The sequence below is a fragment of the Tachypleus tridentatus genome, chromosome 4 (genome assembly GCF_004210375.1).
Source record: "Tachypleus tridentatus isolate NWPU-2018 chromosome 4, ASM421037v1, whole genome shotgun sequence".
In the NCBI taxonomy this organism is placed as follows: domain Eukaryota; kingdom Metazoa; phylum Arthropoda; class Merostomata; order Xiphosura; family Limulidae; genus Tachypleus; species Tachypleus tridentatus.
The window spans coordinates 62,056,954-62,082,173 of NC_134828.1; the positions used below are offsets into that span (position 1 = coordinate 62,056,954).

Sequence of the window (25,220 nt, forward strand, 5' to 3'; positions counted from 1 at the left end):
AGGAGAATATACTTTAGACCTAGATATTGTGTCGCTAATATTGAGAGTGATGTCCATATAATAGGAGAATATACTTTAGACCTAGATATTGTGTCGCTAATATTGAGAGTGATGTCCATATAATAGGAGAATATACTTTAGACCTAGATATTGTGTCGCTAATATTGAGAGTGATGTCCATATAATAGGAGAATATACTTTAGACCTAGATATTGTGTCGCTAATATTGAGAGTGATGTCCATATAATAGGAGAATATACTTTAGACCTAGATATTGTGTCGCTAATATTGAGAGTGATGTCCATATAATAGGAGAATATACTTTAGACCTAGATATTGTGTCGCTAATATTGAGAGTGATGTCCATATAATAGGAGAATATACTTTAGACCTAGATATTGTGTCGCTAATATTGAGAGTGATGTCCATATAATAGGAGAATATACTTTAGACCTAGATATTGTGTCGCTAATATTGAGAGTGATGTCCATATAATAGGAGAATATACTTTAGACCTAGAGATTGTGTCGCTAATATTGAGAGTGATGTCCATATAATAGGAGAATATACTTTAGACCTAGATATTGTGTCGCTAATATTGAGAGTGATGTCCATATAATAGGAGAATATACTTTAGACCTAGAGATTGTGTCGCTAATATTGAGAGTGATGTCCATATTTTCAATCCATTCTTGGAACTACAAAGTGAATGGGCACCTCGACGGACAATCCAAGATTAACCCAGCACAACATTTAGTGGTTACTCTCTTTATACAGAATAAAAAAACCAATAAAGAAGGGTTACATTGCTGTTGAGTGGCTGTTGTTCTAAGATTTACATGGGTAGTTAATATGAGATTCTAACACATGCATTATTGAACCCAGATATCAGAAGGTACTGTGTGTAGTCATCAGTGATCAAAGAGAATGGCAAGATGAGCATGAAGGATTAATTCTGATGCATTTCATTCTGATGTAGTAAGGAAGATCCAGTGACACGATGTACCAGATTTTGGTTAAAGTGAGGAGCCTCTTCAGTAACTAAAGCATATCAATGAAACTCCAAAATGAAACAGCAATAAATGTTCTAGTAAATCAGCTGGTTACAACTTTTCGAACATCTATGTGTTTAAGTACGTGTATTATATTAGTATTAGTTTGTAAGTACGAACATTTAGCTCGTCATCTTCAGGCTGGAATAGTCATTAGCATAACAACAGAAGAATAAGTGAAACAAAAACTGTATAAATTGCAATGTAACTACCATACTGGTCCTAAGAAATCATTAATTTAATTTAATCGTGTGTTATTTGTTATTGGGGAAAGCTTCTTCACTTATTTTATTAAAGGGTTAATTTCTGTTTATTTTCTTTTTGCAAATACAAAAGCAGTTATTCAACTTTTAATATTTCTTCACAACTTTTATTTAAATATAAATTTTTTGTGTATGGTTTTAATTTTTAATGCGTATTATCTCTTGAAACCATTAAAATATTTAGCTGGATTCCTGGATGAATGAAAAGTACGTATTCTCGCAGATATATTTTACCTATAAATATACGTATGTACCAGCTTTAGTTTTAAATACGTACTGCCAACAAGAACAACAACAACAACAACAACAAAAAAGTCTATGTTGTCACGTGACAATATATCATAACATCTGCTTCATGCGACTTTTGTATGGCCAGTTGTAAGTGATATTTGCTATAGGCCTAGGATGCAGAGTTTGCTTGCCATATTTTTTTATTCTTCTCATAACATCTGTTACAAAACTGTGCTTACGTTGATCTTTGAATAGGTTCGACTCACCTTTCCAGTTCGGTAACACAAACATACTAGCTATTGAACTTATATCTCGACATTTACGAAAAATATAATTAACAGTAAATTTATAATTACTTTTCAGGTAAAAGTTCTTAGATGCAGAAAAAAGTAATCTTCCTGGGACTTTTTACTCTAACATTGATTTATCTCTATCTAAATATCATTAACTTATCTTTTCTTCTTCGGGGTGACGAAACTCGCAACTATAAGGATGCCAATGCCATTACGAGTAGGAACTTCGGAAAGAAGTAAGTTTATCTTTAAGCTTATTTGAATACGTTATTAACTTTCATTAATAAGCATCTATCTATATAAGCAGCTTCTTTTTTTCCAAACTTGCATCATTTGCAAATGTTTTGTATACTTCATTTACCAAATATTATAAGTATATAATTACATATAATTTCTAAACGTTTGTTTGTTTTTTGAATTTCGCACAAAGCTACTCGAGGGCTATCTGTGCTAGCCGTCCCTAATTTGGCAGTGTAAGACTAGAGGAAGGCAGTTAGTCATCACCACCCACCGCCAACTCTTGGGCTACTTGGGATTGACATAAGTATACTAAACATAAGTATATCAACAAATAGATAAGATTTCATTTCTCTAAGACGATAATATATATTAAGTTAAAATAAAAAGCAAACGTAATAACTTTACAAAAAGTAAATATTTATCAAATTATAAAACACAAATTTATGAGTAGATTTTAATTAGTTTCTTGTAAGATTTGGGGCCCGGCATGGCCAAGCGTGTTAAGGCGTGCGACTCGTAATCTGAGGGTCGCGGGTTCGCATCCCAGTCGCGCCAAACATGCTTGCCCTTTCAGCCGTGGGGGCGTTATATGTGACGGTCAATCCCACTATTCGTTGGTAAAAAGAGTAGCCCAAGAGTTGGCGGTGGGTGGTGATGACTAGCTGCCTTCCCTCTAGTCTTACACTGCTAAATTAGGGACAGCTAACACAGACAGCCCTCGAGTAGCTTTGTGAGAAATTCAAAACAAACAAACAAACAATTGTAAGATTTGGTTTTGGTTTTAAAATAAACGTTAACCGTGCCATCTGAAGGAAAATATTTATATTACGGCTATGACGTTTCAAGAGTGGTGTATCATCATTTTCACATTTTGTCTCAGAATTTGTCAAATATATTTTGCAGCGTTTTTTCTACGATATATTACATACTTTTTCCAAATAAATAAAGTATTTGTAATTATTTGTTTCATCATAGCGAAATAAGAAATAAATAGGATAAATGTAAATTCATAAATATTATCTCACATAATGTAATCAAAACATTTTTTATTGATTTAGCGAAAAGTCAAACGCAACACTATTGTATGATATCAGTTCCAATTATTAAATTATTAAAAGCTGTTTGGGGTAACAATGGGGAATTTTTAGGTTAATTCTAACACTTTTAAAAACTTTACATGAGTAGGGGGCGCTTTGATTTTGAAAGACTATCAATTTTTGTATCTTGAGCTATAACTCAGAAGCATCTTATCTAGTTCAATAAATTCCAATGAAACTGATAGATAATTTCACATTTAAAGACAGCATTGTTGAACTTAAAGAATAACTCAAGTTTTCTTCTTCTTTTTGGACTGATTTTCCAACTCTTTCTGTTGTTTGAGATGACTTTGTGTTTAATAAGTGATTCAATCTTTATTCTTAAATCATTGTTTGAAGGTACACATTTCAGCGTTGTTTTGTATATAATGATCTAGTTTTCTGGTATTATGTAAAACACCCTTGATAAAAATCACACAGTTGCATAAATGAGAACAGAAGTACTCTCTCTCTATATATAAGCAACACAATGCAATGCAACGAGATAATTTTTAAAAGCAATTTTCTTTCGGCAGTGTGCGTAAGAAGTAAATCATTTTATTTACTACATTAACGAAAATACATATTGTGAGGTTACAAAACGTTCCAACTTACGTGTATATTAAAATATAGGACGAGCCTTTTTAGCTGAAAAATTTCAACAATTTTTTTTCATTTGATGTGATTTTATTTTGTATATTTCACGTAGAGTATATTCTAAGAGACCCTTAATGAGTTGTCACATTGGCAAACCTATGTGTATGTATGCTGAAACATATACAAACCTGAGATTTGTACTGTGGAATTTTTGAATTAATATCACCGCTGTAGTTCTGAAACGAGATTAATAGTGATCAACTGCTTACACGTGTTTCCCTAACCAATATGCAAACAAATGATTAATAAAGTTCTGTGACATTCTTTTTTGAACATTGTCGTAGGGTTTTATTAATTTGTTTTGCCTCAGATATTAGTACGAAGTCACACAGTTCATGAGCTACTTTAACCAAATATAGCGATTTGACAGTCACTCTTGTCATGCAGTCTCATCCTTTCTTAAAGTAGAGGGCACAGTTTTGTGACAACAAGGCGCTAACATTTAGACCCTCAGAATCGCAGTACAACACACTAACTACAACTAGGCCATGCCCAAAACTTATTAATTAGATTTGCGCGGTATAAAAGAGAAATATATCTGAAAATTAGAAGTCAGTATCTCAAGAACCACAATAATAATGTGGAGAAACCATGACAAAATATTTTTAGTTATGAAAAAAATAGTAATATATAACAACACAACCAAAAGTAGCCAGGAATTAAAGTTCAGAAAAAAAATAAATGGAAAATATTATATCAGCTCATTTTAACGTGATTGCTCTTTGAGCTTTCAAATTATTAAAAAAAATCATATAATGTCAAACTCTATATTATTTTACAAAATTGAAGTGTCGTTAATATATGTGATGAATGATGACCTAGTGATTAGGACGCTCTTCTACCTGCAGTATAAGGGCAGTAGAGGTTTTATAATGTGTGACGGTCAATCACATCATTCGTTGGTAAAAGAGTAGTCCAAGAGTTGGCGGCGGGTGGTGTTGATTATCTTTCTTAAAATAAATAAGGACAGCTAACGCAGATAGCCCTTGTGTAACTTTATACAAAATTTCAAACCAAATCAATCAGCGAAAGATTAACATTAACGTAACAGGCTTGTTTAAAAGATCTTTAACATGCTAAAAAGCCACACATGACAAGTAGAAGAAGTTAAAGTATTTTATCTCTGAGAAAAAAAATTGAAATTGATATATGTGTTTTTAAACGAACCTACAACTTATTACCGATCGGTAAAAACGTTAACTATGAAAACATGTTTACAAAAGCCATAAACATAATACCCAATAAGTTTATACTCATGATTTTTAATTTAATACAATGAATTACTGATATCAGCTGAGTAAATTTTACCAGTGGCGGCGCCAAGGGGGGGCTTAAGCCTCCCCTCCCAAAAATGAGCCAAGCCACCCCAATATTGTTACCTACATATATTCATAAAATATGGAAAACACAATAGTCGTTGTAGCTTAACAATTAACATCAAAGAGACATAGATGTGTAGAACTCAACGTCTTTATTAAGATGAAAGATAGTTAGCCTGAGAGTGACCTTACGTTTCCTCAGAGTGTATTAACTTCACATGGGATAATTCGTTTCTGCTATGTAAACTATGTCTTTATGTTATATTTCTTTTGATTTGTAGTTTTACCCTTAATGGTATATTAAATGTTCAATCTAAGCTAATCTTGATTTTTTTATTATTATGTATTACCTTGGGTGAAATTTAGGTGAGCTTCCTCTTTTACATATACGCATATTTTCATAAACAATATATTTCTAATTTGTAATAATGAATTATTAATCAGAGTTTGAGTTTCCAATAAAAACTGCATTGAAAACGCAGTTCAAAATAGCACACCTTTCTGAAATGTACCTTGGTATTTACATTATTCTAATTTACTATATATACTTCATATTGATGGCATTTTGGGAAGCCCCTCCACAGTTTATCTCAGCCCCCCCTCCCCCCAATGAAAATATCCTGGCGCCGTCACTGAATTTTAAATTTTACATTCTTTGATTTCCAATTAAACTTGGGCTCTCTAATGAAAAGTTTATCGATCGCGTGATATCTCGCAAATCCGTGTGACTTCAGTAAAATAAGCTTTCTTATAAGTTAATAGCTTTGGATTTTTTATGTTTCTGACTGAAGAAATATTTTTAAATTGTACAAGCTTCTCAAAGAACATGTTGTTAGAACACTAATGATCTTCATTAAAGAAAATCACAACAACATAAATGTAATTAACCGATTATTTAGATTAATTATGCTTTTTTGTACCAATAGTTAATCTTCTCTTTATATGCAGTTGATTGCTACACAAAAGAGTATTTTATTTGCAGAATATTACGAGTAAAGTAGTAACTTTAACATAGCAAACTGATTTTTTTTCCGAACACGGGAGTAATTAATCTTTGCTTCATTACAAACAGTTAATATAAAGTGTTATGCATAAATAGTTAAAAGGAGATCGCTCACACGAAAATGTTTCTTCCGCTACTCAGTATCGTAAAGAATAAGTCTTTATCCAAGTATATTCATGCATTTGCTTTTATAAACTTTCTTCCAGGTATTATGCAAGTAGTTAGTTGACATCCTTGTAAACATTACATATGCTACCATGAACTTACAACGTACTTCTGAGGTAAAAGCGCCCCCCTCAGTGGCACAACGGTATGTTTGTAGAATCACACTGCTAGAACCCGGTTTTAATACCTGTGGTGGGCAAAGTACGGATAGCCCAGCGTGTAGCTTTGTGCTTAATTCCAAACAAACAAATAATAGTTACACAACTACAACAACTATTCGATGGAAGGCTTATACTTACTTGACAGTATTTTTGTGCTATCATTTTCCTGATGTGCGGCTGTACCTAGGTATGAGGATGGTAGAGACTTACATCAGTTAATATCTCACTTAAAATTTAAAAAGAAATTATAATTGAAGTAAGTATTATAGGATAATTGGATATCAGAAGAGGAATTTCCATCATGGTGTAGCATTGCAACATATTGTTCTCACTCCAGACTTCATTTCCTTTATACATGTTTTCTGCAGCAGCCATTAGTCAATAGGTAGAGTTTGAAACCCGACAGCATTATTAAATACCCGAGTAATCAATATTGTTTATGTGAATAATGATTTGAATTTTGGCCCTTTACTTATGTTGGCTGGCCATGTTTGATTTATTTACTATTTTTCGAACCTGTTGCTTACTGATTATTAACATTTTTTTTCTCTCAGACTTGAGTTTTTAACATCTCTATTAGTAATTTATTAAAACTTCTGTTGGGTTTCTAAACAATTTTTACACTTCATAAAATTTCTAAATTGCAACAATGTTTGTTAAAAATTATTTTGTGACATGAAATTAAATATGTGAACATGTATACTTAAAAAAATTTTAAAATATTTTTTGAATGTCGTTGGCAAATTTTTGAAAACAACAAGGACCCAAATGACGGAAATATTGTCAATAACATGCTCAATAAATTCAAAGAGTTGGGCTGTAATATGAGCTTGAAAGTTCACTTCGTACATTCCATATTGAATATTCCCCTGAAAATCCATTGCTGTCACTGAAGGAGTCCTGCCTAGATAGGTAGGTACGTGGTTAAGTGAATCCACTAGCAGCTGCGTTCTTGATGATCCTTTGCATAACATAGTTTCGACAAGAACTCAGAACTCCTCTGCAGATTGAGTTTCCATAGAAAAATCTTTTCTGGTCCTATCCAGTTGACTATTCTTTCACTGATGATCATCGTAAATTACTTTGATTTAGACTTTCTATCCTTTTGAATTCTGTAAGTTACATCATAGATTATTTTCAATACAGCACATGGCTCTTCTCAGCATTTGCTTAATTTTGGAGTTTATATTTTCTTGTGTTAGGGATTGTACGGTTATACCATGTCACTTCAATAGAATCTAGACTTATCAAAAATAACACTAAAATAACATTTCATTTTATCTCAGTTTAATTTAATTTTTTTCATAAGGAATGCCATATCAAACATATTTATCATTCATATCGACAAGTGCTCCTCCAACTTACAGATCCTTCGGACATGGCAGAGGATTCAATCTCTCTATGATTCATTCAGTAGATGAAAAATTATTGCTAATAACTTCTGACATGGTTGTGAAACGATCAACATACTTGTTTCCACTGGTAGTTTAATCCTGTTGCTGTACTTACTGTATAATGCATAAGGATATCCTATTTGAAGCTAGCCTGAACTCAAGTTCATGTTTCCACATGAAATCAGTTCCCAAAATGCACTTTTCTTCATTGTCAGTTACCCACTCACTATGAGGCACAGAGAAGCGTCCTAGAGTATAGGTATCTTTAATTTTTTTTAGAACTTTATATTTTCCTGCTGTTAATGTCATTCCTTTTCTTTGTTAGTCTTTGGAGGGAATTTTTTGCATTTCAACAATTGTAGCTGTAGAACCAATATTAGTCACCATACTGTAAGTAAGTCACCATTATTTTCCATCAATAAGCACACGAACTCATGGAAAGTTTTCCTCAAAAAAATGAGCTTGTCTTCTCATTTAAGATAGATGAAATATTCCAAGTTGTACAATACCTCATAATTTCCGTTTTCTTGATTTCTCGTTAGTTCTGTCTCGTTTCTTTGATCTCCTTGTGCTCTATCTTCTTGGCTTAAAACATTCATTGATTTCTCACAGTCTCAGCTATAATAGCCTTATTTCCCACAATTATAACACTTATCCTTTAGAAATATTTCTTATTCCATGAAGATTTTTTTGTCTGCAGCTCCTGACACATATGTTCCTTCAATTTATATTTGAAACATCTACTGTCTTGTGGATTAATTTTTGTTCTATTTGATTAGCTGTCTGATTAATTATTTCTGTTCTCCTAGAATACTGAGAGAGGAGTTGATGCTATTATTGAATAAGATAATTTCGTAACTACTAGGTGGCTTATTTAATAGTGTATCTGGAACTTTAATGGTTTAGGTTCCATTGTCAACTGAAGAGCTTCATTTAACAATGTATGCTTACTTTGCTTCTTTCTAATTCTCATTACCATTGTATGTTATGGCGTCAATAAACTGGTCATGCACAAGCGAATACATCATTTCACGAGAAATATTCATGTAAGACAAGTGATCAAATCTATTCTATTAGGTGACAGTTCAGCTAAGGTCTCTTCTTTCCTTCTTACTCTCCTTTGGAACTTTGTTCAGGATACTTCTTTCTAGTGTAACACATCAGACTTATTTTATAAAGTAACTATCAAGGTTTTATTGTTGGTATGGCTCTTCAACTGGAATATTAGTTAAGACTGTCAAACCTAGCTCTTTCTGTAAATTATTTTGAAATGAGCGTGATATGATCTCCACAGTACCTTTACTTCATAGTCCATTGCTTTCTTGATTAGCTGTTTTTGAGTTGGTTAGCTAAATTCTGAAATATCATTTGTTAGTGCCATGGCTGGAGTAGTCCAAGAAAGTTCTTCAGTAACAGGTTTTTGCAGCAGTAATGGTAACAGGTGTAGACTAGATAAGTTCTCCTATTTCGTATATTATATCAGATGGCATACCAAATTGGAACTTCTTAACCAATACAGAAAGCCATGGGGCTTCTTTAGATTTCACAAATCTTTTATTCCGTCGCCAGGGTTTTTCTAATTCAATGATGCTCTTTTCTATCTCGTTGATGTTTTTCTTTGTTTCACTTTTGACTTTGTTAATTTTGTCATTGTAATCTTGCTTCATTTCGATGTTTTCTTTACAGCTTTGTTGTACTTCTTCAATTTTGTCGTTACAGCTGTTACAAACTTTCATTAAACAAATGTTATTATAGTTTCTCTGTGCATTCCTATTGGCTTCTTAAACCAGACTCATTTTCAATTTTAATTTAATTTTAAATAAACTTCCAATTTACACAAATTTTCGAATAGAATCATTTTTTTTTCACGAAACTGGTTGGTTTCTAGTTCAAAATTGAATTCTAACTGCTTTCTAGAGCAAAGAGCTGGGTCAAAGCAAAAACACATCCACACTGGACAAGAACAAATAAGTATTAATATATCCATACAGGATAATGGTGAAATCAAGAATAGTGAAGATACCAAGTCCCTAGTGAGGTATTCCACAATTTTAAGCTTGACTATATCAATTATCTTTGCCATTACGTATATTCAAGTGATATAAATTACATCTCGTACTAATTTGTAGAAGTATTTGCACCACTCCTTTGAATGAGTACAACCTCACTTCAGGAAGGCAGGATACAAAAATACGGCTGAGAAGTATAAACCTTAATGAACAAAATATGCAAATCAACTGTACAAATATTTGGAAAAATTACCTGAATAACCATGTAATGTATTCCTAAAAGTTATACCCTATTGTATTCTACAATATATTGCTGTCTAAACAGCATCGAGATATTTCATGGTTTTATTAATTTTCTCTACATTGAAATATACTGTGACGACTGAAATTTATTATATGTTTTGCTTAGCTGGAATTTTTCTACACACGTTATAAAACCAATCGTACTATCGACGACTATCTGTGGTTCGAGCAGAATAGAAGAGGCCATTACCATGATGAAATCTGCTGTGGCAATGAGTCATATGCCTTTGCATTTTATTATCATGATCAGCGAAGACATTAACCTATTGGTGATGGAAAAGGTAATAAAACTGGCATATAACCACATAAAAACATCTATATTTTTTCAAATAAAGGCAATTTTCAGTTATAATATTTAGTTAGTAAAACTGTTAAAATCCGTCAAAGACTTCAAAATTTGTGAGTAGAAGTTTCTAATTACAATTGAAATTTTATGTATGATGGACATCAAGTCTTTCTACAAAAAGTCAAGAATAATAACTTAGAACGTTTATTATTGCTTATCTATAACAACTTTTCTTTATTTCTTTAGTCGAAGGGAAATATTAATTAAAAATATCCTATCAATAAATGATTTATTCAATGTGAGGATCTCTTCTTAAGTGGTGGCCTGGAATGGCCAGGTGGATTAAGGCGTTCGACTCGCAATCCGAGGGTTGCGGGTTTGAATCTCGGTCACACCCAACATCCTTGCCCTTTCAGCCTTGGAACGTTATAATGTGACGATCAATCCCACTATTCGTTGGTAAATGAGTAGCCTAAGAGTTGACGGTGGGTGGTGATGACTAGTTGCCTTCCCTCTAGTCTTACACTACTAAGTTAGGGACGGCTAGCGCAGATAGCCCTCGTGTAGCTTTGCTCGAAATTCAAATAAACTTTCCTTAAGCGTATTCATTGTCATTAAATATAAAGTACTGACACATACATTTATATCTAAAAAGTTAAAATTAATGATGTTGATAACTTTTTACAACAAAAGCCCAAGTATAATATTTGGGCATCTTCTGTTCATGGGCAGCACCAGAGAGAAGGGGCTTAATGGAACTGAAACTATTTTAAAATGTGTCTAAACCAATCATGAACCGCTTGCACTCAAAGACCAATGTTTACTTTTAAAGTTGGCTCACTTCCTATATACTACGCTGTATAGATGTAGAGTGTAGTCCAACATTTCTTTTTTTTTTTTTGTCTGTCCCACCCGTTCTCCAACCCGGGAAAGAGGTTGGTGGCTACTCCTGGTTCCGTTACTGAGTGCTTTGCCAACATTTATATTTTATATTTAATTGTTTTTCTCGATAAACTACTAGAGGGAGATTTTGGTTTTGTTTGAATTTCGTTCAAATATATAAAAACGTTATGCGTCCCTAATATTGTGGTGTTAAACTAGAGGGAAAGTAATTAATTAGCACCAGAGTAATAGAGTGAATTGATACATCTCTGTCACTGATTATTTTACAATATTTTAAAAAGTCATTATGTAAGTTGTTCAAATACGTACTTTAATATACAGACACCTATATTTATATGTGAGTACTACTTTCACATCATGTTATTCTGGCAACGAAATATAATCGCAAAATTGTGTTCTTTTGAGTTAAGTCATATTCAGCTGGCAGCCATGACGACGGTTACGTATGAAATACACCTTATAACATATCCAACAACTGTGACAACAGCCGAATGGGTGGAAATGTTCAAGTGTGGCTCTACCCAAAGACTATTTCTAGGGGTAAGGTATATAACCTTTATTACAATCTTTTACAAATATGACTTCGAATATGCTCAAACGTTTATAGAACAAAACGTAATAACAATTTTAAAAATAAAGTGTTACTTATAAAGCCAAAGATTATTTTTGCTTAGTTGTAGTTTCACGTCTTTTCAACTGAATATTTAAAATAGGTTTTCGAATCAGAATAACACATTTTTACATTTTATTCACTTACGTCTTTATGCTCTTTAGAATAATTCTCATTTGTTAAAGGGCGCGAGAAATACAAACTTTAATATTACCGTTTGGTATGCGGTAATTATGAAATCTAAAAAAGAAATAAGGTGAAGGTGTTGCGGTCGTCCTCCGCTGGTACAGTGGTAAGTTTACGTATTTATAAAGCTTAAAGCAGCGGTTCGATTCCACTCGATGGACTTAGCAGATAGCCTGAAGTGGCTTTGCTATGGGAAAACACACGCACGCGCGTTGCTGTAATTTTCTTTCATGTGTGAAACGTACTTGTTAACAAAACACACTTCATAACTAAAATATAATTAGGGGAATAAATAAGTGAATTTCACCTAGAAATAATTGAAATAAGGGTAACTGAGTAATCAGTGCCTGATTTAGTCAGGCAGTAACTTCAGTGCTGTAGTAGCGATCTTTTTGTTTTGATGGGGAAATATATATATATAATTGCAGTTTTTGCTATCTGGAGCTTATTTGTGAAGTTGTGCATTCCAATGAAGGACGGGGTGTAATAAGGCTATCAGATCATACTAGTGGCGGATTTGTTGCTGTTATTCAAACAGGATCCTCATGTATCCATATATGATACGTTTCTCTATGTATATATGAACAAAAGTCAACAAAGTGATTGGCATTATCTATTTTGAACTGTGTTTTAATAAACATACGAATTGGCGATTTCTCTAAGTTTATTTCCTTCAAATCATGAGAACATTATTTTGTTTATTTCCTATGTATATCTTCGGAATGTTTTCAGCATTTTCCCACATCAACTAAAATTGTTTATCAAGAGAAAGCGTGAAATCGATTTTAACATAACTTTCACAGCAGTTCTCCCTGCTATAGCACACTCAAACAAATACTTAGAACCACTTATGTTTCATGCTGGGGAAGAATGTGAAAAATAGTAGTCAGTTGTAGTTAAAATATTCTCAAAATGTTGTCACCCAAACCATTATGTACAGAGAGGCCAAGTTACCAGTATGCCTTAAAATATCCATTGTTTCTAATTCTGGAAGCTATTAGTTAGAAACAAAGCCATAAATTTTCGAAGATAAAACATTTGCAAAGTATGCTGTACACAGTAATTGTGCCCCCCCCCAATGGGAAAGAGGTATGTCTGCGGAATCCCATTGCTAGAAATCGGGTTTCGATACCCGTGATGAGCAGAACACAGATAGCCCGTTATGTGGCTTTCTACTTGTGTTATCGACTTACACCTGCCAGTATTCACTCTTAAGATTTAATGCTGAAAACATTTTGATTCTGATAGAGCACTCGAGGTAGAATTAGCCCTTGGCAATGTGTGGGCATCCTTTTTTGTGACTTCATTCACATACTAATAAACCAGTTCTCAATATATGTTCCTTATTGATGGTAATTACCCACAGATTATGATGTGCAGAGAAGTTTCCTATAGTGAGGTTTGTTGTTAACATTACTTGTTAACTTTATGTTTACCAGCTGTTCACATCTTCTGAGTCAAATTTCCTACTTTTGATAACAAACTGAGTTGAAGTATTGTAACTGTAAAACTATCGGAATATCTCACGGTTTTTCGTCACTGGGCATATTGTTTACACAATGAACTTTTTACTTCGATTGGGATAGACTGGGTATTTTCAGTTGAACTTCGCCCTATTAGTACAATTATTTCCTATTTACCAATCTATGGTTAGTTCTATGTTGTTCCTTTGATCTGTTTGAGCTTGAAAACTACTGATTAGGGTATTATATCCTTGGCTTATTACAAGGTGCTGATTATTCAGGATCTTTGTTGAGTTTCTTAATTCTATAACAGATCTTTTTTGTTTTGGGAGAAATTGTTATTCTCTACTTGACCTGAAAATGACATAGGAAGGTCAAAACGTTATTCCCTACTTGCTTTTGTCTACAGCTCTTAGCAATATGTTCTTTCAAGATACATTTGAAACATCCATTGTCTTGTGATTTACTTCCTCCATTCTGTGTGTCTAGTTGTTTAACCAATCCTCTTAATTCTTCTACACTCTGGTTAAATGTAGTTACTGTTTCATTACTATTAGGTCTGATATTCCTGTAATTTCTAGATGGTGTTTTTAGTTTCGACACCATCTGGGGAACTTCCTTTAAAGATGTACCTCCACTTTCCTTGAGCCTAATTATTATATTCTCGTATGTTAGGACATCTGTAAATTAGTTGCAAGCTAATGATTTGGTGATTTCACGTGGAGCGTCTAGATAAGATAATAAGGAATGTCTTTCCAGATCTTCTGAAAGTTTGGTTAAGGTCTTCTGTTTCTGTCATACCCCGTTCTGGAACTTTACTTTGGATGTTTATTTCTGGTGCGTTACTTCGAACATTCAGCTGGAAGGTAAGTTGATATTTTTAAATTTCTTATGAACCGACAGAATAGTTTGTTATTGACAACAATAACTTATTTTGAATTGAGCGTAATATGTCTCCCACAATACCTTTCTATAACAGCCCTTTGGATTTCTCAATTAAGTTATATTCTTGAGTTAGCTGGCCAAATTTTGCAATTTCATTTGGTAGTTACATGGCAGGAGAAGTTCAGGAAGGTCCTTCAGTAATGGATGGCACAGCATAAATTTTCCTATTCTACATATTATAGTAGATGGTTTTAGGTTTAAAGTCTTGAGAAGTTGCAGAAAGAGATGTAACCGGGTTAATTTCTGCATTTACAATTTGTTTTCCAGATGTTTTTTCACTGATGTTCTTTTTTACCTCAATGGTGTATATTTTGGTATTTCAATAATTTTGTCATTAATGCTTTTTGAATTTTACTTACATTTTATTTTGTACTACTTTAATTTTGTCAGTACGTACTTTCTGTACTTCTTCAAGCTTATTCTTGTAAATCTTCTATACATTTCCAATATCTTATACAGTTCTTATCTTCAATTTTTGTCAAATTATTATGTTTCTTTCTTTTTCTTAAATTCTATCAGTTTTCTTTTAGTTTTATATTAGTTTTCTGCTTTGTTCGTTTTAGTTTCTTTTTTATTTTTATTCCTTTTTTCATACTTTGTTTCCTTTTGTTTATTATATTTTCCGTTGTTTTATCTTCTGTAGCAGGTTTCCCATTGAAGTTCAGTTGAAGATGTCTTTTATTTTCACAAAAATATTGTGAAACAAGCAGGGCAGATTCCTTTGGATTATTTGTTGCAAATAATGTGAAGTCCAGTCCACGTAACTAATTAATTAAAGTTCCACAACATTTGCTACAGTCTACGTTCGCTTTTACAATTCACGTAGGCTTATGTTCACAATCAACTTTTCAACTGAATTCCTTAACGCAGAGGTTCCCAAACTTTTTTTAAACCTGCGGAGCTTCACATCAGAAAGAAAAAACATTCCGGAGCTTTACTTAAAAAAATCACTAAAAATAGAAACAATCAGTCACTAGCACCAGATAAAGTTTACTTCAAACTTTTATAATGTAAATTTTTAAAGATATCAATATTTAAAGAACAATTTTTACTTCTACTTACTTGACCAACAATTTCTGCTTGCAAAATTTATATCAGTAAAAGTACAGCGTACTTATTTATTAGTGGCTCGGACGGGCTTGCTTTTGTTCACAAAGTAGTTCAATATTTGGAGTTATGGTTGTTACTTGTAAGCCCAAATCATCTTCAATAATTAACCTGTTCCTGCATTTGATCTTTGAATACAGTAAAAAAGTTTGCTCCCAAAGATATGTTGTTGAAAAACGTATCAACTGTGACTTGCTTCAGGGCCATTTGAATCCAAAATTATGTAAGTTCTTCTTGCTGAAATTTTGTTTTCAGGGTGTAATCAGTTGAAATTTCTATAAGCTGTTCTTTCTCTGTCAAAGGCAAATTGTTGGCATTTTGAGAGTCAGAAAAGACATTTTGAATCCACAGTAATATTTTTGCATCATCATGATTTGAAGTGCTTGCACACGACGATAACGCCGATGAATTCCCATTAGTCCTAGGAAGATTTTTACTCGTCCCAGATTTATTACTGATATTCAGCCACTTAACCATTATAAGGGTGACAACTTATTGTTAATTTGTCTAGAAACGTATTCTTATATGGCACTTCAAAGGTATTTTCACGGACACAAAATAGCTTCTTAATGAAAACTCGTTCAAGCATTTTAGTTATGTTATCATAAGATCAGCTTTGCCGTGACGAAGTCAGAAATAAAGATTTGTGGGAAAAAGGCTACGCCGCTAGAATAATATATTTTTCTAAATGAAAAGGGTGACCTATTATTTTTACATTCTTTTGTTTTTTAATAGAAATTTCAAAGCCAAATAACAAAATATTAAGCCAGATCTGACGTGCGTCTGAATTTCGAACAAAATGAAACATGACGTCATATAGCTCATTGGCACCAAATTTGTCTAATTAAATTACAACGAATCTATTCTATCCTAATAATTATAATTGTCATAAATATAATTATACTTCATATTAATATACTTTGAAATTAAAACAACCGATACTGCGTCTGATTGCATCACTATGTTTCAAATTTGGACAAGTTTCAGATATGACATCATGTTTCATTTCGTTCGAGATTTAGCCGCTAATCCAGATGTGACTTTTAAAAGACAGTTGGCATCACTACCCAGGGTAGACGGATGTTTCATACGAAAACTTCTAGGCTATCTTTCATCTCCAATGACTCACGCGATCTTGAGATGGTGCTATATCTACTAGCAACCAGTGGTGCCACTGTCGAAGTTAATTGAGATTGTATTAACACTTTCACCGCGAGAACTTCTCCTAAGCTAAATAAAATCGTCTGGCGTTAGACAGAGTAAAATAGTAAAAGGCCCAATATGCGATAAACGTGTTATATTAAATATATATATATATTTGTACAGCGAATTCTAATTCAATATCATAGTTTTAGAAAAAAAATATTGACTTTCTAAAATTTCGTCGCGGAGCCTCAGATAACTATGCCGGAGCTCAAGGACTCCGAGGAGCATAGTTTTAAAAGCCATGATTAACGTTTTTACGCCTAACTTAGTTTTGATCGTTGAACAAACGCGTAACACATCGAGTAACTGAATGTAATTTTATACTATATCGAATTATAAGTGAGGTTTCATGCAGTGATTGCCAGTTGGCTAGGGCGCTTGACTCGTAACCTGAGGGTCACGGGTTTGAATCCGCGTTACACCAAACATGTTTGCCCTTTCGTTCGTGGGGACGCTATAATATGATGTTGAATCCCACTATTCATTGATAAAATAGTAGTCCACGAACGGCTATATCAGATATCCTTAGTATATCTTTGTTCGAAATTTAAACAAACTGTTCATAACTCTATATGTAATGCAAATAAAGTAATTTGCTTTCGAGAGTATTTTTCAGGGAATTCGTAAACTGCAAGATGACAAAAAATCATGTCTAACTAAAGATAATCTCTATTCACAAAATGATTTTTCAGGTTTAATTTTAATTTTATAATACTTTTCAAGTGTTCAATGTTACAAACTAGTTGGTTATTTGAACCTGAAACGAAGGAATCTTGTTATGTAAATCATAGCTCACGAAGAATTTTTTCTTGAAACAATATTCATCCTCATCTGTTAGTACTAACATAGAAAAGGCAGAAAAATCCTTCAACTAGTGTTACTGGGAAGGGGAAATAATTCTAATAAATGATTTTTTATAACCGAAATAAACTGATTTTTTCTACTTCTTTGTCCCCTGTAGAGTGCTCTCCCTCATGTTGATGCGCTGATATATTGTGACATAGATTTAATTTTTTTACGTCCGGTCGAAGAACTGTGGCAGCATCTGGAGGTTATGTCTGAAAACCAGTCTATTGCTATGTCTCGGAATGCAGTAACAGAGGGAACAGGATGGTATCCAAGTCACTCCCTTCACCCTTTCTTCTCAACAACAGGTAGCATTAAATACATTAAAGTTACTGTAAGACAGCCATTGGAAAAATCAACTAATAAATCGATCACAAATTTTACAACAAGCAATAAACTTGAGTTATTAGAAGACCGTTATAAAATATTAATATAATGAAGTATCAGGTCATACCTTAAGTCATGTCCGAATTTACGTTCAAAAAGTAGAAAGGATTTTAACTTATTTTAATGTTATGTAATCAATAATGTGTTTCGTCATTATTAATAACTTCCTGCAGACGATTCACAAGCTTCTGAATGCCACTTCTTTAAAAGTTTTGGGATTTGGAGGAGAAGAGGGTAGTTTTGACATCGTCATGTGTTCCAAGCTCTTTTCCATCAAGATAGTTCTGCAAACTTTGGAAAAGGTGATAATCAGATGGTGAAAGGTCTGAAGAATAAGGAGGGTGTGGAAAAATTTCCCAGTCTAGCTCTTTAATCTTTGCAGATGTGATCATTGCTGTATGGGACCGTGCATTATCCTAGGGTAACACAACACCTTTACGATTAATCTTAGCAGACCTCTTTTCTTTTAGTGCGACTTTCAAGCATTCTAACTGTTGACAATAAAAGTCTAAGGTAATCGTTACATTGAGTGGCAGCAACTCAAAGTGGATCACACCAACAATATCCCACCAAACGCTTAACAAGACTTTCCTAGGGTGGAGGTCCATTTTGGACCGTGCTTTAGCCAATTTACCTGCACTGAGCCATTGTCTGCAGTGCTTAACATTTTTATACAATATCCATTTCTCATCTCACTAACCTGTCCAAACAAAGTGAGTTACGTTCATGAGAGTGCAAATGTCTTCTCTTGCTTTTATTTAAAGTATGTCATTATATTAAAGTGAATTTTTATAAACGTCCAGGAGTAGACCTGAGTTTTAAAATAACAGTTAGTGTGGATTGTTATATAATCCTTAAATGTGAGCTACGAGAGGCGTAGTTATGGGCCTTGCGGCCTGGATAATTGTGATTACCATAAATAACGAGCTATTAATTGTATACGCTGCCTTTACTATTGTTTCAAATAACTAAGTGGGTCTTAAGAAGAAAGCGACTGAGAACGCTGGACTAGTGAACCTTTATTCCTTATTTCAAAACATTACTTAAGTGATTTCTTATTAAAATACTCGCGAATTTATAAATGTTTTAGAAGGATTTGTCGGCATTAGTTTAAAATGTGAATGTTATAGAACATTTTTATTCACTTTTATATTTCATCTGTATTTATATTAATTTGATAGTTTTTATTTCAATACGCCTTTTACTGGTATTTGAATTAACATGTAATACTCTGTAGCCTTTTCTTATAAATTATATGTAGGGCTGAACGCTGGAGTGATGCTGCTCAACTTAACCCGCTATCGGTATCAGGACCTCGAAGGAAGAGTTGTGACGATCTATGCGAACTACAAGAATACTTTGAAATACGGCGATCAAGACATACTCAACATACTTCTCCATAACCAGACTGGTAAGGAAATGACACATAAAAAAATTGTTTGGTTTGTTTTGAATTTCGCGCAAAGCTATTTGAGGGCTATCTGCACTAGCTGTCCCTAATTTTGCAGTGTAAGACTAGAGGGAAGGTAGCTAGTCATCACAACTCACAACAAACTCTTAAGTTACTCTTTTACCAACAAATAGTGAGGTTGACCGTCACATTATAAAACCCCTACGGCTGAGAAGACGGGCATGTTTGGTGTGATGGGGATTCGAACACGCGACCCTCCGATTACGAGTCGAATGCTTTAACCAACTGGCTATGCCAGGCCCACATATCAAGCATAGGACTTCTAGTTAACAAAATTATTAGCGTAGTCTCGCAGCTACTGTTAAGTATAATAATAGTGTAGTCGTTGCACTTAAATCATTGGTTAAAAGCATAGGTATAAAATAATTACATGCACATTTGCACAAGTTATCAATATCACGAAAAGGGTATTTTGTAAAATTTTGAATGTGTGTTTATTATTTAAACTTGGTAAAAAATTATGGGTATATATCTTTAATCGCATACATCAAATACTTCAAGTGGTATTTTGTTATAAATACTTGATTAAGATTGTTCAGTTTCAGTGCTAGTTTCTATAAATAAATTAACAGGTTACCTTTGGTATTTTTTTTAGCAGGAATGATTATTTGAAAGAATTGTTGACGTTGGATATTTAATGCAAAGCTACACAATGGGCGACATACACTTTGTCCACCGTTAGTGAGAATAACAATGCAGAGTAACCCATCGATGATTATAAGTATTTTTAACAATTTCTTTACATATTTTCCCATTTAAAGTTCTCTCTTTTAAATCAGTTAATTTGTAATAGTTATAACGGGAATCACAGTCTCTCGCAGCAATTAGATGTATTGCTATTAATGATTAGGGTTTCGAACAATGAAAGACATAGATGCAAAAATGCATTGTTTTATTCAATCAGGGGTGTATTGCTGTGCCCAGATAAATCAACTGAAGTAGAGATGAAACAAGACCTGAAAGTTATAGGTCATTATTATAAATCTTGCCGCCAGGATGTGAACAAGCGCTATCTGCTTAGTTAAACCAACTGAGGTATAAAAATTGGGAAACGTTCTCTGTTGTTCCATGACAGTTTTTTGGTTGGATTTGTTCGGTTTGTTTTGAATTTCGAGTAAAATTACCCGTGGGATATTTGCGCTAGCCGTCTCTACTTTAGCACTGTAAGACTAGATGGAATGCAGCTAATCATCACCACACACCACAAACTCTTGTGTTACTCTTTTACCGACGAATAGTGGGATTGACCATCACATTGTAATATCCCCATGTTTGGGGTGACGGGATTCGACCCCGCGACCCTCAGATTAGGAGTCTAGCGCCTTAACCATTTGGCCATGCCAGGCTATTTTTTAGGTTTGGCTACTGGGTGTGTGCAGTTCATAACAAAGATTCTAAATCATTTGTGTATATTTTTGAATTGTAATGTTAAATTTGATTCAACAGCATTTCACCTCTCGGAACAATATATATATGTAAATAGTAACGTATAAGTATAAAATGTGCTATCAGTTCAATCAAAGCGTGCATATAATATGATTGTCTAGTGGGCAATTTACAACTATATCTTGTCATTTCATGATTTCTATTAGAGAAAATTGCATTGCATTTATTTTTAAGCAGGAGATTGAATACAGTGCATAGTTGGTAAAAATATTTGCTTTTCGACGCAGTGCGTGCATCCAGCACATCAGAGCGCACAACTTCGTTAAGTTCTCATAGGGACTTTGTCCGCTAGATGGCATTATTTCTTATTTCACTGAGTGCGACAAAAGACGCCATCAAAATAAACATCACTCGCAGTCAACCTTTGGGCTACTCTTTTATGAACAAAATGTGGGACTAACCGTCACATAATAATGCCAATATGGCTAAAAAAGACCGGTATGTGTGAGGAGGGTTCGAACCTGTGATGCTCAGATTATGAGTCGAGTGTCCTGCCAATCTGACCATCTCAAAGCTGGTGTTAAAACAAGAGAGGAAAAAAACCCGTTATATATGTATAAAGAAATAGAGAGTTGAATGAATGAATGTAATGAGGACAAGTAAAAGTCGTACATTTCAGCTTCACGTGACCTTGTGACAAATTCTTCTGTTGTCTGAATTAATTAAAGTTGCAGTTATTTACTCCTTAATCGAAAAAAGAATAGCTTGCATTTGATAACAGACTACCAAATCATCTGCTGATGTGTGTTTAACCTTTTCAAAAATGTTTTGTATTTATCATTAACACCTTTATATGAAACTTTTATGAAGAACAAGGCAGGACAGGAAACGTCTTGTAAAATTATTCGTGTGTCGAACTTAATTAAATGAAATATATAAAAGATTACTATGTTTTGCGAATCACTTAAGATAGAAACTAATGTAGATAATTTTTGTTTGTTTGTTGTGTATTTAGGTCTAGTTAAAGTTCTGCCATGTGCATGGAATTTTCGAACAGATTTTTGTGACGACGCTAATCGTTGTCTAGATGCAGAAAAACATGGTGTCGGAGGTCTTCACGGAAACAGAAAAATGTTTTATCGCTGGAAGATAGAACCACTATTTTTTGAAATTTACGAGAGTTTCAGAAAAGTAAGTAAACAATATGTTAAATTGTGGATGAATTTATAATACACTAAAACGATGAAAACAAGCATTGAAAAAGAGGTGCCTGTCGATAAATATTTTAATGCACAATACATTACATGTTTTTTGTAAACCATTATTGGGGCAATGAAGTTACCTATAAACACTTCTCTATAGAAGTTGTGAAGGTGAGGGGGTTATAGCCCCTTCATCCATTTTTGGTTGTGAGCTGGTATTTTGTTTAGGGTGAAGGTACTTTAAGTAAACTCCTAACTTTTAAATGTGATCCGTGATGTCTTAAATAAATTATTCAATAAGATGCTGAAGGAAAGTCATATCTGTAAAAATATGAGAATTTAGCGCAAGGATACATAATAAGTAATCTGCGCTATCTATGTATATAGATTCGAACCCCCAATTTTATAGTTTTGAATTAGCAAAATTAACGCTGGTCCATCACGAAGTAAATCTGATTTATTTCAAAATACTTGCACAGATCTACATAAGTGACTATTTGCACATAACTTTATGTAATGTTCAAGTCACGCAACTCTTGGGCAGTTATTATTTGAACAAATAGTGAGATTTGATTGTTACCCTTTTAACGCATCCGTGGCCCTAAATTGCGGAGCACTTTTAATAATATTACAAGTATTCGTGACATTGCTCAATTAATTTTTTAATTTTTTAAGTTCGATTTAGGGACAAGTTTTCACGAACAAGTGCGCGCTCATCTTGAAAAGACTCTGAAAGAGGTAGCTGAAGAAAGAACAACTCGATTCGGAAGATTTAAATGCAATAAACTATACCAAATATTTCTTGTAGGTTTACGTAATGAAGCAAATAAAAGCGGTTATTGACAATACATCTCATCAAAAATTTGCTTCTTGTTCTCATTTTGTGAATTTGTATTTTTTCTATTTCATAATTTGGCTGTATTTGATTTAAGTGTTTTTATCTATACTTATAAGTGTGAATTTTGTGAATAAAATTTATTGTGATTTAATTTGGGAATTGCTTATAAATATATAATTTATTAATGTATGGGGACGTTATAATGTGACGACCACTCTCACTATTCGTTGGTAAAAGAGTAGCTGAAAAGTTGGCTCTGGGATGTGATGACTATCTGCTCTTCTTCTTATCCTTCACTCTTAAATTAGGGACGGATAGCGCAGACAGCCCTCGGGAAACTTTGCGCGAAATTAAAAAACAAACAAATTACAGAGAAATTGAAAAATCAGCGGTGATTACAAAATTTTCAGCCGTATCATTAATAGTTTAGTGTGAGTAAATGTTTATTAACTCAGTTTTTAGTATTATCTGACTCTAGTATAATGAAAACAGTGTCTCCAGTGATTATCTTCCATGTGAATTAATGATAAAAACAAAACACGAATGTTTTAATAGGAAGCATTTATTAAATGTTTCGGAATCATTATAATTACAACAAAAAACATATACATAAGAAGTAAACAATTTTAATATATAATTATAAAACGAGAAAATGAAAAAATATGGTACAGATGAAATTATTAATATAAGGTTAAATTTAATAAAGGCTGTGTATTATTTATGAACGGAAGGAATGTTTTTATGTATAATGTTTATTTTATTAGAAGTCTAGTATCATGTTAGGCTGTTTAGAGAATTTTAAAGTTGAAGAAAATATTCAGATGTCCTGTTTCTGTATTGAGTTGATAGATAGTGGAGTTTGGAGGGTTTGTAACCTTTCCTACAGTTTTTATAGATATGTTCATGCGTTCACATGCTTGTACTTTAAGGTGACGTTTGGTTTCACCAATATAGGTCCGAGGGTCGCGGGTTCGAATTCCGGTTGCACCAAACATGCTCACCCTTTCAGCCGTAGGGGTGGGTTATAATGTGATGGTAAATCCCACTAGTTGTTGGTAAAAGAGTAGCTCAAGATTTGGCGGTGGGTGGTGATGACTAACTGCCTTCCCTCTAGTCTTACACTGCTAAATTAGGGACGGTTAGCGCTGATAGCCCTCGAGTAGCTTTGCGCGAAATTCAAAAAACAAACAAACAAAACACCAATATAGGAGACCTTACAGTCTGCAAACGTATATAAGTAGACGAAATGTGAACAACTGGCAATCAATAAACGATGATATTTGTGATGTAAAAATAAAATTTAGTTTGAAATTCGGTTTCATAATGATTTGAAGGTCAATCTGTGGACAGTAAGTGTTACATAATTTTTCAACTGTTTCGTGATAAGGGAGCAGTGTCACTCGAGATAGGGTAAGCAGGTGTATAAGGCAAGTTTAGGTACGGTTGGTATCTTAGGTGATTTGACAACCAAATTAGTTAATAATGAGAAAGTTATTTTTCCAAGAAATGCATAGGGTAGCTGTTTAGAAAGAAAATGTTTAGTCTGGAAGTAATTTCTTTGTGAAGAACTAGATAAAGTGGAGTAAGTTTGTAAGATATATTTAATTTGAAAGAAAAGGGTGTAAAACTGTTAGATTAAGTGAAAAGACCAGTGAAGGTGTTTTTATAATAGACAGAAGTTGAAAAGTCATTAGCATCATGGTTAACAAGAATAGCCAGAAAGGGAATAAAGGTATTTCTGTTAATTTCATGAGTTATTTTGTTTTGTTTTTGTAGTTAAACACAAAACTACACGTTGAGCTATCTGTACTCTGCCTACCACGTGTATTGAAACTCGGTTTCGAGCGTTGTAAATTTGTAAACATACTGCTGTATCACTTTAAGGCTTTAATGAGTGAACAGTGTAGAGAGGTGTTGTGAATTATGAAAGTCGAGAAAGCTTTGGATATGATCAGTATGGCTGATAATAAGGAATGTATTATCAACATTCCTTCTACAGAAAAAAAAAAAGGTTTGAAGTTTAACGGGCAGTTGTCAATCCAATTTTGTTCCATGAATACTCTGAACAAGCACAAGAACTATTTACTACTGCTTAGTAACTTAGGTTTAAAACATTGCTCTTTTCTCTTTCTATAACTATATCACATGCAGGATATCTGCAAATCTAAAATATTAAGAACTGGCAACTACCAAAAGACTCTCATGAAAAAAAAATATT

The 25,220-nt window shown here is 33.4% G+C and overlaps 1 protein-coding gene across 1 annotated transcript; it reads left to right on the plus strand.

Moving 5' to 3' along the window:
• Nucleotides 1-1,811: 1,811 nt before the first annotated feature.
• Nucleotides 1,812-23,026, plus strand: LOC143249254 (glucoside xylosyltransferase 2-like). The gene is made up of 7 exons (XM_076498777.1): nt 1,812-2,075; nt 10,273-10,447; nt 11,761-11,895; nt 17,834-18,026; nt 19,367-19,516; nt 21,978-22,153; nt 22,840-23,026. Exons 1-7 carry the CDS (start codon nt 1,924-1,926, stop codon nt 23,005-23,007), a joined length of 1,149 nt encoding a protein of 382 aa, XP_076354892.1. The 5' UTR covers nt 1,812-1,923; the 3' UTR covers nt 23,008-23,026.
• The last annotated feature ends 2,194 nt before the right edge of the window (nt 23,027-25,220 follow it).

Coding starts and splice junctions, on each gene's coding strand:
- LOC143249254 (XM_076498777.1), top strand. CDS start 1,924: ATGCAGAAAAAAGTAATCTTCCTGGGACTTTTTACTCTAACATTGATT. Junction 10,448..11,760: donor ACCTATTGGTGATGGAAAAG/GTAATAAAACTG, acceptor TGTTCTTTTGAG/TTAAGTCATATTCAGCTGGC. Junction 18,027..19,366: donor CCCTTTCTTCTCAACAACAG/GTAGCATTAAAT, acceptor AATTATATGTAG/GGCTGAACGCTGGAGTGATG.